The 15,111-nt window shown below is 43.2% G+C and overlaps 1 protein-coding gene across 3 annotated transcripts in view; it reads right to left on the bottom strand.

Moving 5' to 3' along the window:
- The window catches only part of PEX5L (peroxisomal biogenesis factor 5 like), a 65,085-nt gene extending 50,374 nt beyond the window's left edge, over nucleotides 1-14,711 (bottom strand). For 2 of the 3 annotated variants that reach the window (XM_054983249.1, XM_054983251.1), the window contains exons 1-2: nucleotides 14,628-14,711; nucleotides 1,112-1,223 (exon numbers count right to left, since the gene is read on the bottom strand). In XM_054983249.1, the coding sequence (XP_054839224.1) occupies nucleotides 1,112-1,223; nucleotides 14,628-14,696 (181 nt within the window). In that variant the 5' untranslated portion in view covers nucleotides 14,697-14,711. Of the gene's footprint in view, nucleotides 1-1,111; nucleotides 1,224-8,301; nucleotides 8,303-14,616 lie in introns of all 3 variants that reach the window. The other variant, XM_054983250.1, reaches the window with a different exon arrangement.
- Between the last annotated feature and the right edge of the window lie 400 nt (nucleotides 14,712-15,111).

The following is a 15,111-nucleotide window of genomic DNA, read 5'->3' as shown; positions in this document are numbered from 1 at the left end:
CCAATTAAAACGTGACGCTGGCAGAGGCAAAGGCCCTCTCTTCTGCCGATGGCAGCCCAGTTTTCCCAAGATGACGGGCAAGTGCCAAGTCCCGTAGCTTTAGCCTCTGCCGGCATCACACTTAAATCAGGCCTCGGTCTTTAAGGTGTAACAAGACTCTTTTTTTTCTCTTTGCTGCTGCAGAAGGAAAAAACCCAGATACAATTATGCCCCCTCAGTCAGTCAAAGATAAATTGTGCATGAATAAAGCCAACATTCATACATGGGCCATGTGGGAAGGGGAGAGGGGATTCCAATTCCTATTTGTTTTTTTAACTGAATAAGCTTTCCATGCTGTTACTGGCATTTTAAAGGGAAAAAAGATGTAGCCTTTTAAAACCACAGTCTTTTAAAAACCATTTTGATTCAAAATGCTAAGAGCTGTGTAGGGAGCCAGGTTCCAGATCCACCAGACCCTTCGCTCCTTACTGATTGCCAGTAGAGCTGCATGTTCAATCTACCTTTGCCGGTCTGATGGAGATCTGTGATCTCTGCCACATGTTTTGTGCTAACTCTCTGGAATTTGTTATCTGGGAATGAAGAAGAGAAGATTAAGCAGAGACAAAAGCTAAGTAAGGAGAGACTGTGTGGTAAGTGGTTAGAGCACTGGACTAGAATTTGGAAGACTTGGGCTCCAATCCCCCAAATGGCATGAAGGTTGTACGGTGACGCTGGCCCAGGCGTTCTTTCTCATTCTCTAACCTACCTCACAGGGCTGTTGTGAGAATAAAATCAGGAATGGAGAGTTATACATGCTTCTCTGAGCTCTATGGAGAAGAGGTAAGCTTAAAACTTACTAGAGACCTACAAAAAGAGGGTGGGGAGGAGCTAGTCAGGAGCAAGAAGCAAGGAATTTTCTCTTCTCTTGTAGAGGCAATGGATGGCCAATGGTTTAAAGGTACTATATATTTGCCAATGCCTTTGGCATTCTCCCTCTCCCCTTCCTGCTAGGATTGCACTGAAGAGTTGTGCACTACGTAAGCTTTGGAAAGATGAGGTGAGGGCAGTGCAAAGGTGAACGTATGACAACACAGAAAGAATTGGGTAACAGAATCAGAATGAATGCTGCTACCTGCTGTATTCGATGTCACAGGTCTTGCAATAGCTTCCGATTTGGTTTCGCAGAGAAAGTCATCGATGGAAGGACTCAGTAGGGGTCTGCTTTCTTGCTGCTCATTCACCAGCTAGGGGTGGGAGGTGGGGAGAAGAGAGAGGGGGGTCAAATTCCTGAATTGGGCATCAAGTATTTTTAAAAGCACATAACAAAATGGATATAGCGATCGGGTGGAAGGCAGGCGATAAAAGCGAAAGCGCTACAGACAACTTTAGGATTTTCATGCGGAATTGTATCTTTCCCCTTCTGAGGCTAAAAATTATATGCAGGTTTCCAAAGATACATTAAACATGATTTGGAAGCGTGTTAAACCATGCTTCGTTTAACGTCTCTGTAGCCAGTAGGGATATTTGCCTTTTTGACCTACCATTATTATCTGACTGGTGACTAGTCAAGTCAGTGTTGAAACATGCCTGGGGGTCTAAGTGGAAAAGCACCAAGAGATTCAGCTCCAGCTCAAACGGCAAGAAGCACTAAGAGAAGCAAGAAGCAGTCTAATCCCCTTCCCCTCTCTCAATAGGACTAGGCTATACAGCTGCCTAAATTGAAGCACCCAGTTTGGATTTTGCAATCACTGGGGGAAGTCTAAGTATGGAGCACTGATCCAGTGGTGCGGAGGCTAGGGTAAAACCTGGTCAAGGGCTGGAGGAAGAATGGAGAGCATACTGGCCTCTACAAATGAGAAAACGAATCCTAACCACATCATCTCCTCAGTCCTTCACGGGGTGTTGTATATCAGGGTGGAGCTAAGTATCTTCCAAGGAGTCTTCCTCCAGCCCTAAGGAGTTGAAGTGGCTTGTCCTCCAATGGAAAAACTGCTTAAGTTGGAGGAAGGCTGCAACTTTGGGGGAGTGGGAAGATTAGGGTAGGATCCACCCCGCTATCCATATGTGGACAGTGGAATGGCCCTTCCCCAACACACAGGGCTGGTCCTCTGGCCAAGCCATGCAAATAACTGCGGCACAATGAGGGAGCCGACACACAGCAGGAATTCGGCTTACCCCCAGCCATCGGCAACACAGGTGAGCTGCAGCATTTTCTAGGCTTGGACCTGGCCAGGGGTGGGGCAGGCCCAGGAGGTGATGGACACACCTTGTACGGGAGGATAGCGTTCTTTGAACCACGGCTGCTTACATACCACACCTACCCACCCACCTCTGCAAACAGATGGCTGGCACATTGATCATGAGACACGTTTACTGCGTTAATCTATTCTAGCAAAATTACACTGGAGTTATGTGGCCCCCAACTAACCATGTTTATTTCTATGTGAGCTTTCGGGACTCAGAGTTCACTTTGAAAGCTTATGCTTTGTCAGTCTTTAAGGTGTTCCCTCTCTCCTGGAAAGTTTCTGCAGCTACAGACGACGAGTGCTTTTTCATAACAGACGGGATATATAAGCCGTTAACATATAGGAATTCATGGGCATAAAGTACAATTTTGATCACAGATTCTAAGCACAGTGGGGGAGTTCCCATGACTCCAAGGCTCAATCGTGTGGTCTTTTTCATTTAAATCTTCCATCCTGGCCATACGTGAACAAGCTGTCAACAACTGCCTTATACTATATACATGTTGCCATTGGCAGTCATTCCTTCTCAATGTGTTGCTCTCTCATCTCGTTTTGCTTTTTCCTGCTTTCCTCTCTTCCTCCAATGTGTTCTTTCTTCAAGCACTAGGCCTCTGAGGAAGTGAGCTGTGACTCACGAAAGCTCATACCCTATCAAATTTATTTTTAGTCTTATAGGTGCTATTGGACTCTTGCTCTTTTCTAAGTCTCTAAACAATCTCAATAGGTCAATGTACAAAAACATGCTTGCTTATCCACCCATCTTGGAAGGATAGTCATGAATGACACTCACAGATTAGATTGACTGTTATACTCAGACGGTAATCTCAAATGTTGTCAGACTAAGGACGGATTCTTTAAAGGAACATGATATTCAAGGTGTGGGAAAGATCTGTAAAACCTCGTTGAAAAAAAGAGTTTTCTTCTTGAATTGGAGAAAAAGACTAGCAAATAGCGAGTATAGCTGAACACAGAGAATCACACAAAGATTGTGCTGTAAAATTTCCTGAATTTTGGCTGGCATTGAAACAAAGAGCTGGTTTTTTTTCCCCAGATGAAATTTGGTGGTGGGAGGGAAGGAAACACAGCTTCTTTGGCTTTCAAAGCCAAGCTTTATTTTCTTCTCTGTTATTAGATCTTTCCAGTGTTTTCAAGGTCATGCTGGGCTCCACTTCAGCTTTGGAGGCATGGGAGGGTTTAACTCTTCTACTCTCATCTGGTTTGCCAATCTGAATCAAGTCTCTATCCTCTATGGCTTTCAGTTCAAGAAAGAAAGAAAAAAGATGAGAACCTCTCTTGACCTGTCTTTTTGTATTTTCCTTTCCAAGGTTCATAGAAATACAAGTGGGAGGGTTAATATCAGTGATGATAGAAGGGTTAAATCTCTTTTGACCCTTTCCTTGTTTTGGTACTTACTAGGCTTTAAAAATGCTGGCAAGATTCAGTCATGGACCTCACAGAGTCACTTGCCTTTTGACCCTACTTGGATGTAGGAACAAGAGTTTCTGGTGAGAGGAGATATTTGACACTTGAGTGGACGGCCAAACTGATAGGCAGGATGGTGGAAGGGGAAGGAGGCTCTGAGACCGCAATCCTAAAGACAGTTTCCTAGGAGTAAGCCCTACTGGATAACATGGGGCTTACTTCTGAGTAGACCTACCTAGGCTTGCTCTCTAACCGTAGATAAAGAAATCATGGCTGGGGCGAGTTCCTGTCTGTGGCGGACAGAACAGAAGGAAAGCTGATACTTTGGGGAACGATAGCTTTGAGGGTAAGGGAGCAATTTGGAGGTGTTAGCAAACATGGTGCACACTTTGGATGAACAATGGGTTAAGAGCAGAATTTTGAAGTTAGGGTTTTCAGGTTGGGTTGGTAGCCATTGGGGGATGGAATACTTTAAAGGATTAATCCAAGGTAATCTGTCGCCAGTGGTCATGTTTATGGCTAGGTGAACAGCAGGATTTGAGTCCAGTGGCACCTTACAGACAGATAAGATTTTCAGAGTGTAAGCTTCCACCAGTCAGAGCTTACACTCTGAAATCTTGTTGAACTCTAAAGTGTCACTGGACTTGAATCCTGCTGTTCTACTGCAGACCAACACGGCTATCCACTTAAACTATCCTCACGGAAGGGATAGCTGAGTTACTGCTCTGGTTGGGGTAACTGAATACCACCATAGTTCTCAAGTCATTTTAAGGTAGCTTGTTTAGTACCTAGCCGCCATTCCCCCGTGATCACAAAGTGTTGCAATCCATCCAAATTCCCTAGGAAGCAAAGGACAGGGTGCAAAGAAAAGTCCAAGGATCCTCTCCCCTGATTTCCAACTGCTCAGTCTTACCAGTGAGGACCTGGTTTTGCATCAATGAAAATGTCTCTGCTAAGCTATCAGTTCTGCCAAGTATCCTATCTGGTGTCCTAAAGGCTCAGCAGGCAGAGTATCAGAATGCCGCGGTCCATCATTGGGCCACCCAAGGCATGTGTGGGCCCATCCACACTTGAAGAACGGTAATTTCAAGAAGAACTTTGGGGATTTACCTCCCTAACAAGTCAGAGACAGTGTTGTGTAGTGGTTACACCTTGAGGCAAAGTCTGAGGAGATATGGGTACAAAGCCACAAGGTTCAGCTTTGTAGCCTTGGGCCAGTTTTTTCTTGCACACTGATGTACTTCAGTGAGTTGCTGTGAGGATAAAATGGAGGAGAGTAGAATCATTTACGCTGTCCAGAGATCTCCTTGGAGGAAGTACAGGATAAATATGTAAGATATCTTTTTGATGGGGGGACACTGTTGCTGATTTCCCGCCCTGCTTTCTCTCCACACCATTCTATGGGCATTGCATTTACACCGTTGAAGAATTCAGAGAGGTATATCAGATTGTAAGTGACTTGTGATATACTGAAGACGAGTCAAGTACAGCTGGAAAGTACTCTATCCTTTTTTCCTTTTCAAATCTATTTATATAGCCTTTGCTTCATTGATAACAGAATCCTTTCTGGCTGCTAAAGCAGCCTGTTTACCCCAGTCGTAATAGGACCGTGACTTGAAATTGCATTTATGCATAAAGACAAACTGATGTAGCTGTAGCGTCTGCATCACCAGAAATGAAGTTTGCTCACTGGCGTAATTTGAAAAATGCAGTTGAAAACTTTACTAGCAATTATATGCCAGGAGAGAAAATAAATCTATAAAAGCTTTTTCTATCGTAAAGTATTTTAAGACAGTTCTGAAAGTTGGGGCCAGGAAGCAATTTTCCCCAGATCAGTTTGGTCAAAGAATCCTGACAGAGTCTTGCCATCTTCTGGGGATGAAGCAGGGATCACTAGGGGTGTGGGGTGGAGGTAGTTGTGAATTTCCTGCATTGTGCAGGGGGTTGGGCTAGATGACCCTGGAGGTCCCTTCCAACCCTATGACCGTACGATTCTATAATTCTATAATTTTCTGCTAGGTGGATTCTGGAAAAAGGAAGCCATCTGACTTCAAACTATAGTCCAAGATGACAAATATTAGTTTCTGGACAGTAATCAGCAAGCCAGAGATGAGAATAGAAACCATTCCTCTTATGTAGCTGCTGGTCTAAAGTATTTGCTCTGATTGCCAAGATAGGTTTGTATCACATCTGAAAGCAATCTTAACCATTTGATGGCCTTAATCCTTCACTTGAGAATGTTTGATTTTCTTCTTGTTCTTTGATCTTTTATAAAACTGTACATTTACTTTCTTTCTAATTATATGGAAAGTAACAGAGTCCATCAGCACATGAAGCTTTCCTGTGCAAGTACCGCTGACATTAAAGGGAGATGTACAAAAAGGACACAGTGCTTAGCATTTAAATGGAATTTCTGCGTGAGAAACTGCTGGTAGACCATGCCAAGGATGTCTAGAAATATGCCTTTCTGAGTCCACAGACATAATAAGAGGAAGTGAACACATCTTTGATCTTTCCAGAAAAAACAAATTGCAGGGTCACATGTCCTCAGTTTGCCTGAAGGCTGAGCTGGGAAGGGGGAAGGCTTTCCATCTACCCTGGGTTTTGCTATTTGAAATGGGTTCCTCCCTACTCTGGTATTAGCATTTTAAAGGAGGAAAGACATATCTTTTAAAAAGATGACTCATCTCCTTTAAAATGCAAATACCAGAGTGCTGGGGAAGGAGATGGTTTTGAGGAGCCTGAGTAGCATTTAAAGACTTGAACTTTCTCTTTCCTCTCTCTTCTCTCCCCTGCACAGCCCCAAGTTAAATTGAGGCTGCATGAACTGCATTTTGCATTTGATGGATGGAGCAAGATGTAAACCTCCATCTTGTCTTGTTAAGTTCTTGCGATTGTGCTCTGAGCACCACTTTAATTTAAAAAAAATCAAAGAGTTTGGGGAACCTGCATTTTAATGACGGCAAGTTTCTAGTTATAATGCTTGCAAGAAAAAATGACAAGCAGTTTCTGCTAAATGCTTACAAATGAGAGAATCCCATAATGTGGTCTCTAGGTATATCGATGGTTTCCATAAGGGGCTGGAGGGGTTGTCATGAGCCTCTTCTCCCAGAATGAGTTGCTGGTATGGGCCATCAGTGGGACTTTACTTACGCTGCTAAGCCAACCTCCCTATTTGCTTGGAAGAACAGAAGAGCACTAAAATTACTATTCCAGATCGACCTGTTTTGGACACATGTACTATGAAAAGGCTGGAGGAACTGAACGCTGTAATATTCTATCCCAGGGGTAAACCAACAGTAACCCCAGAATATATCTTGTTGGTTGTCAAGAACTATCCAGTGTCCTACGGGGAGAGGGTGTCATCTCCTTATTCCCACAGTAACTTAAACAGCTGATACTCCAAAATACAAACCCAGGCAGGCAGGAAGTGTATGGACCATGAGTTTTTCCTGGAAAAGTCCCCCTCTTGTTTTTTTCAAGAGAAAAAAAAAGAGATTCGAGAGATCTCGAATGAGTCATTGTGCTGTGCCTTAAGCCGGAATACCTTACATCCTTTATACCCACAGACAGAAGAAATTAAACTACCATGTAAAATTGTTTAACCTGGCAGGCATCATTTTGCTCCTGTGAAGTGACATCTGCGGTGGTGCATATCCATAGCCTTATCTTGCGAAGGATTCAAGGATTGTTCAGACCGATTGCCAATTTGTGTTCAGAAGTCTTGATTTGTAAGGACTTCTGCAAAGGATTGGCTCACAATCTGACCAAACCCTCAGAGCTCAACAACACATGCAGCAGGATTGTGAACTTTTCCTGGTGGATCTCACCAGGGCTTTTTTTCTGGGAAAAGAGGTGGTGGAACTTAGTGGTGGAACTAAAGACCGCACAATGATATCATTTTGGGTCAGCTGGAACATGGGGGGAGTTTTTAAAAGTTTAAATCACCCTTGGCGAAAAGGACCACATGGCGGTTGGCCCCACCCCCTGATCTCCAGACAGAGGGGAGTTTAGCGGCATGGAGGGCAATCTAAACTCCCCTCTGTCTGGAGATCAGGGGGCGGGGCCACCGGCCATGTGGCCATTTTCAAGAGGTGCCAGAACTCCGTTCCACCGCGTTCCCGCTGAAAAAACCCCCCCGGATCTCACCTTTGAGAGTTTCTGCAAATGCACGCCCTCAAAAAAAACAATGAGAAAACTAGTGCACCAGGGAGAAGTCAGCTGAAGTCCACCTCCCCAACAGACTAGCTTTCTATGGTTTTTTTAAAAAATTCAAACTTTGAGAGAGATCTCTCATTCTGAATAGGAAGAACTGCATCATATAATTCTGCTAAATGGGTAGATTATTAAACATTACATGCCTATCATCTCAAAATTCTTTTCTTGCTTGAAACTCTGTTTGGGGGGATATGTGTGTGAGAGAGAGTGGGGAAGAAGTAGGGGAGAGACATTCAAGTCTTAAGCTTTTTCAAATCACCCCTGACAAGCTGCTTCCCCCCTCCGCCGGTGGGGCTTCAAATGCGTGTTTTCCTGTCTCACGGGAGGGAGGATTTGAAGTAGGGAAATGGGAAGTGGAGAAACAATTAAGTCTTCCCTCCACTCTCTCTCTACACAACCATTGTAAGATGGAAATTGATTGTGTATGGATGCTAACCCTTCCAGTGTAGAAGCCTTAATGAAATGGGGCAGTGGGAGAATTGGCCAGAAAGCCATGTTAGGCTGGAGACCAGGAGGGAGCCAAATCCCTTTTCTATTCCCTCCATATTGTGCATCATCACTGTGTACATGGTATTAAAGCATCAATCGCACACACTCCCTACCAGTGGAAAAAGGGAGAAGTAGAGCTCAACTCCAATTAAACTAGTTGAAAAGAGGTTGGTTAGGGGTGGGCTAAAGGATTCTTTTTATAAACAAAGGCACAGGTGAGCGGTCAGCCAACTGGTAGTTTTCTGTGGACTGGTTTGACTGGTGTCACCAGTGATTTCCAGCAGATTTAACATAATACTGAACAGACCTCTGAGTATGTGCCAAGTGCAATTCTCTCACTGCTGAATAACCCCAGTCTATTGTCTGGCAGCTGGGATTCCAGATTAAAAAATACAGCTTGGATGCTCTCCAACATGGGCAGACCTACATAGCCTAACTGGTGACTTTGATTCTTCCCCCTTGCTCTGAACTCTTCTAACCCCCTCCCCCCATTGTGACCCATTGGGCCAGTGGATCCCCAGAAATATCACAGGGTCAAAGTGGCAGGCTGCAGTGAGAAGAGGGAATTGACAAAAATCACTATCAGCAGAAGAGCCTACTGCACGTGAAAAGAGCACTCGGAATCCAAGCCTGTTTCTCCCAGGTAGGATTGATCCTGGCACATATTTTTTTAGAAATCAGCCTTCACCGATGCCCAACCCAGAGAAGGATGCCATTGTTAAATACAGAAAAGCATTACATTTCTGTATAGTTTTTTCCCCGCTTTGGGGAGAAAGTAATGAACAAGGCTTACTTTTTAAAAAAAAATTATGACCGCGCCATTGTTTCCTGCTAATTTATGACAAAATCAGTTACTCAGTGGAACAATCTGTTTTATTTATATGAAGGAAAGTTGGTTTAATGTTCAGGCTGGCAGCCAATTTTGGAAGCCTGTTTCATCGAGGCAATTAAAACAGAGCATTCACATGGGGATACTCCGGCAAGAAATCAGATGCATTCTGCTAAAAATAAATACAAGATTTAACAATACTTAACTTACTAATTATTACCATTTATCTAACAATCGCTACGGCTTAATACTTCTTACAGCCTTACAGCATAAATGCTTGCGGCCAGTCGCTTGGAGATTATTTTGCTAGCAACTTAAACGCTGCTCAGCTGTACAAAGCACATGGTGGGGTTTAAAACCGGGAACGTTTCAGCCAGCTCATTCATCTTCTCTGTCATCTCATGTATATCCCTCCCACCACTAGTTAGTTCGACTACACTGAAACGGACCTTCTTGTTTCAGTTCAATGGTGGAGCTCATGCTTTCCACAGCAAAAGTTTAATTCCTGGCATCTCTTGCAAAAAGATTGCAGATAGCAGAGCTAGGAAACACCTCTGGCCTGAAACCTGGGAGCGCAGCTGCCGATCAGACCAGACCATACTGGAATTGATGGACCAACAGTCTAGTGGGGCAGAAACAGGGCAGAAAAGACTTCAAATTTCTTCCAGACAGCAGCCAATTTTTAAGAATGAGTATACAGAGCTGTTTAAATATCTAAACTTTCCAGCCAAGGCACTTCCAGGGCTGGCTCACATATATCGCTTGCTGCCTGGTGGTGAAATCGGTGAACTGACTCCACTGGAAAACATTGTAATGGGAGATGAAGTATAGTCCAGTGTAAACAGCATACAATAGGATAAATGGCACTTTCTGGCCTTTTAACATGCCAGGAAAGATCCCGGTGGGTCACTGTCCTGGAGGCTGCTGGCAGACAGCAGTGAGCTGAGCCAAGTCCTAGCAGTGCTGGCAATGGTTGTTTGGCTCAAGCCAGCCAATCACAATAATGCCTGCTGCCACCACTGCTGGTTGGGTATGAGCTGAGTTGCACCAAGGGATTCTCAGCTCAGAATGTGCCTGGGTCATTGAAACTTCTCAATGTGCCCCAAAGCACTTTTGGTTATCATAAAGGCATACAAGGACATTCTTGACAAATCGACACATGATACTTTTCTTGGGGGGAGGGGCTCCTTCCACTCCAAGTAAGAGGAGACTCCTTAAAAGGCTACTGAAAACATCTCTTTGTTCTGATTTGATTTGGGAAATTAATTCAGTAGTTTGTCTGCAAATGGCAAAAACGGGTGCCAAGGATTCTGTTGCTTCCTTACTCCTTACAGCCCTCATCCAGCCTCATCATTAATGTACAAAAATTAGACATGAGGCACTAAAACGGCTAAAAGATGGTTCTGTATTGGGTAGTTGTCTGAATGGCCTTCCACCCAGCATTATGTTTGTAAGCCTCAGTTGTCACACCAGCTGTTTGGCACTGTACCGATTTCCTGTGGTGAGACTCCCCTATCACACTGGTAAAGTGCTGACCACATCTGTCACCGAGATCACAAGATTATATTTACAGCCGGCAACAGAGGTGCACCAGCACGGAATGGACACACAATCAAAGTGTGCATATGTTATCAAAGTGTGCATGCATTATCAATGTGATAGAGAAGCGCAACCACAGGACAGCCTGTAGTTTGGGTGTCTACCATCCTATACAGGGGATACACAAATGGGTCCCCAAGTTTTTTCTTCATTTTATTTTATTTCAGACAAATGTTCTCAACCAAACACACACACACAGGCTAACAGACAAAGGCATCATAAAACAGCGAGTGACATTTATGCGACAGATATGCAAGTGAGAGAGGAGGCCAGAGACTGCAAACAGATGTACGCAAATGCAGGAGACAGTGACCGAAAATACTCACTCATCCATTCGATTTTGCCTCCTCTAGGCTTTGTGCAGCCAACTGGTGCATAACGGGGACGTTGTTCAACTTGTACACAGTGAGGAAAAGAAGTGTATGCAGGCTAACATAAAACATTTGACCTTGGAAAACTGGATCACAAATGACTACTGGTGAATGTTACAGGACAACCAATACAAATGGGGGCACAAAGCACATTATGAATCAGGTGTCTCAACATGTACGATTCAGAAATGGGTGTTTGTACCATCCAAAATAGGATGCATCAAAGGAAGCATCCTATTGCATCATCCAATCATGTCTCAGCAGAAGGCTATTTCACACATGATGTTTTCCCTAAGTTAAAGCTTAATGTATGAGAGCCGCATGTGTCTATTTTGCCATGTGCACAAAAAAAGCTGAGCGTGGATACAATATTATGACTAAGAGACAAATCAATAAATCCCTGGTTCAAATCTTGTCTCTGTCATGATCTCACTAAGCATGCTATTATCTCAACACTGCCCCAATATGGAGGATAATGATCCTGACCTGCATTACAAGGCGGTTGTAAAAATTGCAACAGCATAATGTTATGTGAAGCACTTTGCATATTTGAAAGCGCTGTATAAATGTGAAGCATTGTTATAACGTGTGCTGCGAAGCTGCAATCAGTCTCGATTCCCAAGGTGCATGTATACATGGACAAAAACAGACAAGATCACAAATACGATGCATCTGAGTATATAAACATTCCAAGATATCCCATATCTTGTACAAAGCAATCAACACAGGACATTCTGAGCCCCTGTATATATAATGCTGCATTAAGAGGCAATCCAGATAAGAATGACTTGGAAAGTAGAAGAAAATGTTGACAGTCATTAATTATAACTGTATCACTGATGTATAATTTGGGGAAAGAGTGAGTTGGCCTTTTCAAATAAATCAATGAATAATTACAGAACAACGAGGTTTCGGAAAAAAAGATGGAAATAAGCTTGGCATTTTAATTATATTGAAATCAACGGGCTTAGACTGGAGGGATTCTGCTAAATTATGCTTAGACTGGTGTAACTCTACTTAGAATTGTACTATCAGAGATTTAACAATCTTAATATCTGCCTTGAGTCTAAAGGTAGGCTGTAAATAAACTGATTGTAATATTTTATAACTATATGCCCCAAGTTGGCATCTAGTTTAGGGTGCAACTGATTCTGTCCCTGTACATTCTGCTATATAAATATCACTAGGCTAACACTATTTACAGGGAAACAAATTCCATTGTTTCAGAGGAGTTTTCTTCCAGGAAAATGTGCTTAGGATCTCAGAGTGGTTGGTTTCTATAATCGGTTCCTTCCCGTTCATTTTTTAAAAAAATTGTGTTTGTTTCCATAGAAGTGTGGGAAGAGGCACAGTGCAGAATGTCCCAAATTCAACCCCCAGCTCTCCAGTTACAAGAATCTCGGATAGAGGGGTTGGGCAAGTGACCTCTGCTTGAAGCTCTGGAGAGCAGCCCAAAAGCATTGGCAGATCAATGGTCTGGTACAGTATAAATTGGACTCATGTGCCCAGAGTCAGATACTAAATCAAAGTTATCATAATCTTGTCCAGTGAATGTTTAGTAGAACCAGGGCTTTTTTTCAGCTGGAACGCGGTGGAACGGAGTTCTGGAACCTCTTGAAAATGGTCACATGGTTGGTGGCCCTGCCCCCTGATCTCCATACAGAGGGGAGTTTAGATTGCCCGCGGTGCAGAGAGCAATCTAAACTCCCCTCTGTCTGGAGATCAGGGGGCGGGGCCACCAGCCATGTGACCATTTTCTCCACGGGCAACCCACTGAGTTCCACCTTTTCCCAGAAAAAAAGCCCTAATAAAAGTATTAAAAAAACAAAAAAAAGCCCTGAGTAGAACAGTTTTTGCAGTTCCATTAAAAACAAAATCTTGCAAACTGGCCAGAACTAGAACAAATGTGCAAAGTTTCAACAAAACAAAGTTGGAATGTGGGCTTGGAGTAAAGTTTAGATTGCAAGCGCTTTGGGGCGGGCACCTGTACTTTTGTATTCCGTAAAGTGCCATGTGATTAGGGTGTCATACTATGACCTGGGATGACCAGGTCTGAATCCCTCATTCAACCATGGAAGCTTACCGGGTTAAGCTTGCCTGTCACAGCTTAACCTGCCCTCACAATGTTGTTGTTTTGGGGAGGGGAAGACGGGGGAACAATGTGAAAAGCCACTTTGACCCCATCAGGGAGAAAGGCGGGATATTCATTTAAAAAAATCAAACAATGGCACGATTGACCTAGATCAACAGATCAAAGGAAAACTTTTTAATCATTATGCACTGGTTACAATGAACAATGGATGGAAGGGATTCATGGAACCGATCTTCCTTCTTTGCAGTCTCCTGAAACGCTCTTGAGTTACAGCAAGAAGGGAAATTGGCAGGAAACACCCACTTCCCTCTCATACAAGTTCTTGCACAAGCATAGCAAGAGCTTGTGCATGAAGGAGGGAGAGATTTCTGCTGATTCTGTATACTACATTACATATCCCCACACCACATTTTATTCTCAGGACCTCAGATTTTATGGGCATGCAGGAGGGTTGGAAAGGGAAAGATCTACTCCATGAACTCCTTCCATTCATGGCTCATTAGGTCCAACTCCTTATGTTTTACACTCTAGTTTCACTTAATGGGCTTATATCTTGGCAATGACTGTTTACAAAGATGTAACTGGAACGCCCCATTCATATGGCGTTGCAATAGCATGAAAGCGGCTTCCTCTAACTGTGATCCTCCAGTGCTTCTAGTTCAATAGGAAGCATCCCGCAATCAGCCTCACCCGTGTCATCACATCATTCACACATAGCCATGTGGGATCACAATACAGAGAAGCACACAAGTGTGAAGGGAGCTGAAATCTGAGGCAGAGAGGCAAGCACATATTGAATGGTGCAAAAACAACACTTCTCTAGAAGAGCTGTTATGTACGGTTCAACCGATATCTCTTTTGTTATGTGCATTTATATATACAGTATTATGGAATCTATGGACAGCATGAATCACAGTTGACAGTTTCAATCATTTTTAGATACTCAGCTGGTAACTGACATATGTACACCGTGGCTCTGCAAATCGTTTTATGTAGAACATCTGTCCTTTTTTTTTAAAACTCCCCAAACTTGAATGCACAAGCAGCGCATTTATAAAGTGCAGGTTACTATTTTTGGTCAGTATCACTTTATGTACGATGCAATTGTTTTTGTATATTTGAGTAGAAATTTTCTAAGGGGCCAAGCTCAAGTAGATTCGCTGAAGCTAAAACCGCAACAGGTGCGATAACGAAATGTTGACAATTTTCTTTTTCCGGCAACACACTGCCAACATAATTTGGGTTTATGAGTTGCCGTACGGTAAATAGCTCCTTTGGGGGGCTGTTTTGGCTCCAAGAACAGTTAACAATTCTCGGCTAATTGGCCTCCATGAAAATCAACATATGTCAGCTTCCTCCTTGGAATCCTACATTCTGCCCACCTGTGATTTCATAGTAAGGAGGGGTTTTTCCTCGGCAGACTCCTCCCTCGGTATCTCCTTCATCACCATGGCAACAGCCTTATCTGCCGCCCTAGAGCCTTTCCCCTATAAACAGTGAAATCAACAATGACTTGCGTCAGGAGGAAACTTCAGCAACCTGTTACAGATATATCAATATCTTATCGTCAATACCGATCGCCAAACAGTTCAGAAATTAAACTATGATGTTAAATGGTGGGTCACTGAAAACAAAGTCACTACTATGTTCATGTCAAAAACAAAATTTTGTTAAGAATTTGTTAAGAACAACAGAGAATATATTTGGTGCCCAATACTACACTCGTACTTCATGATAACTTTTTGAGGGCAATGTCATAGACATATGCTTTGTTGTCCTAAGGAAATGATAAGTTTCCCCACAATTCCTCATAAGAGCCAATATATTATGATTATTTTACCCATATACATTATACAAATACAACTT

The sequence above is a fragment of the Eublepharis macularius genome, chromosome 6, assembly GCF_028583425.1.
Source record: "Eublepharis macularius isolate TG4126 chromosome 6, MPM_Emac_v1.0, whole genome shotgun sequence".
Classification (NCBI taxonomy): domain Eukaryota; kingdom Metazoa; phylum Chordata; class Lepidosauria; order Squamata; family Eublepharidae; genus Eublepharis; species Eublepharis macularius.
The sequence above is the reverse complement of the archived record's forward strand: the minus strand, read 5'-3'. Positions and strand labels throughout refer to the sequence as shown.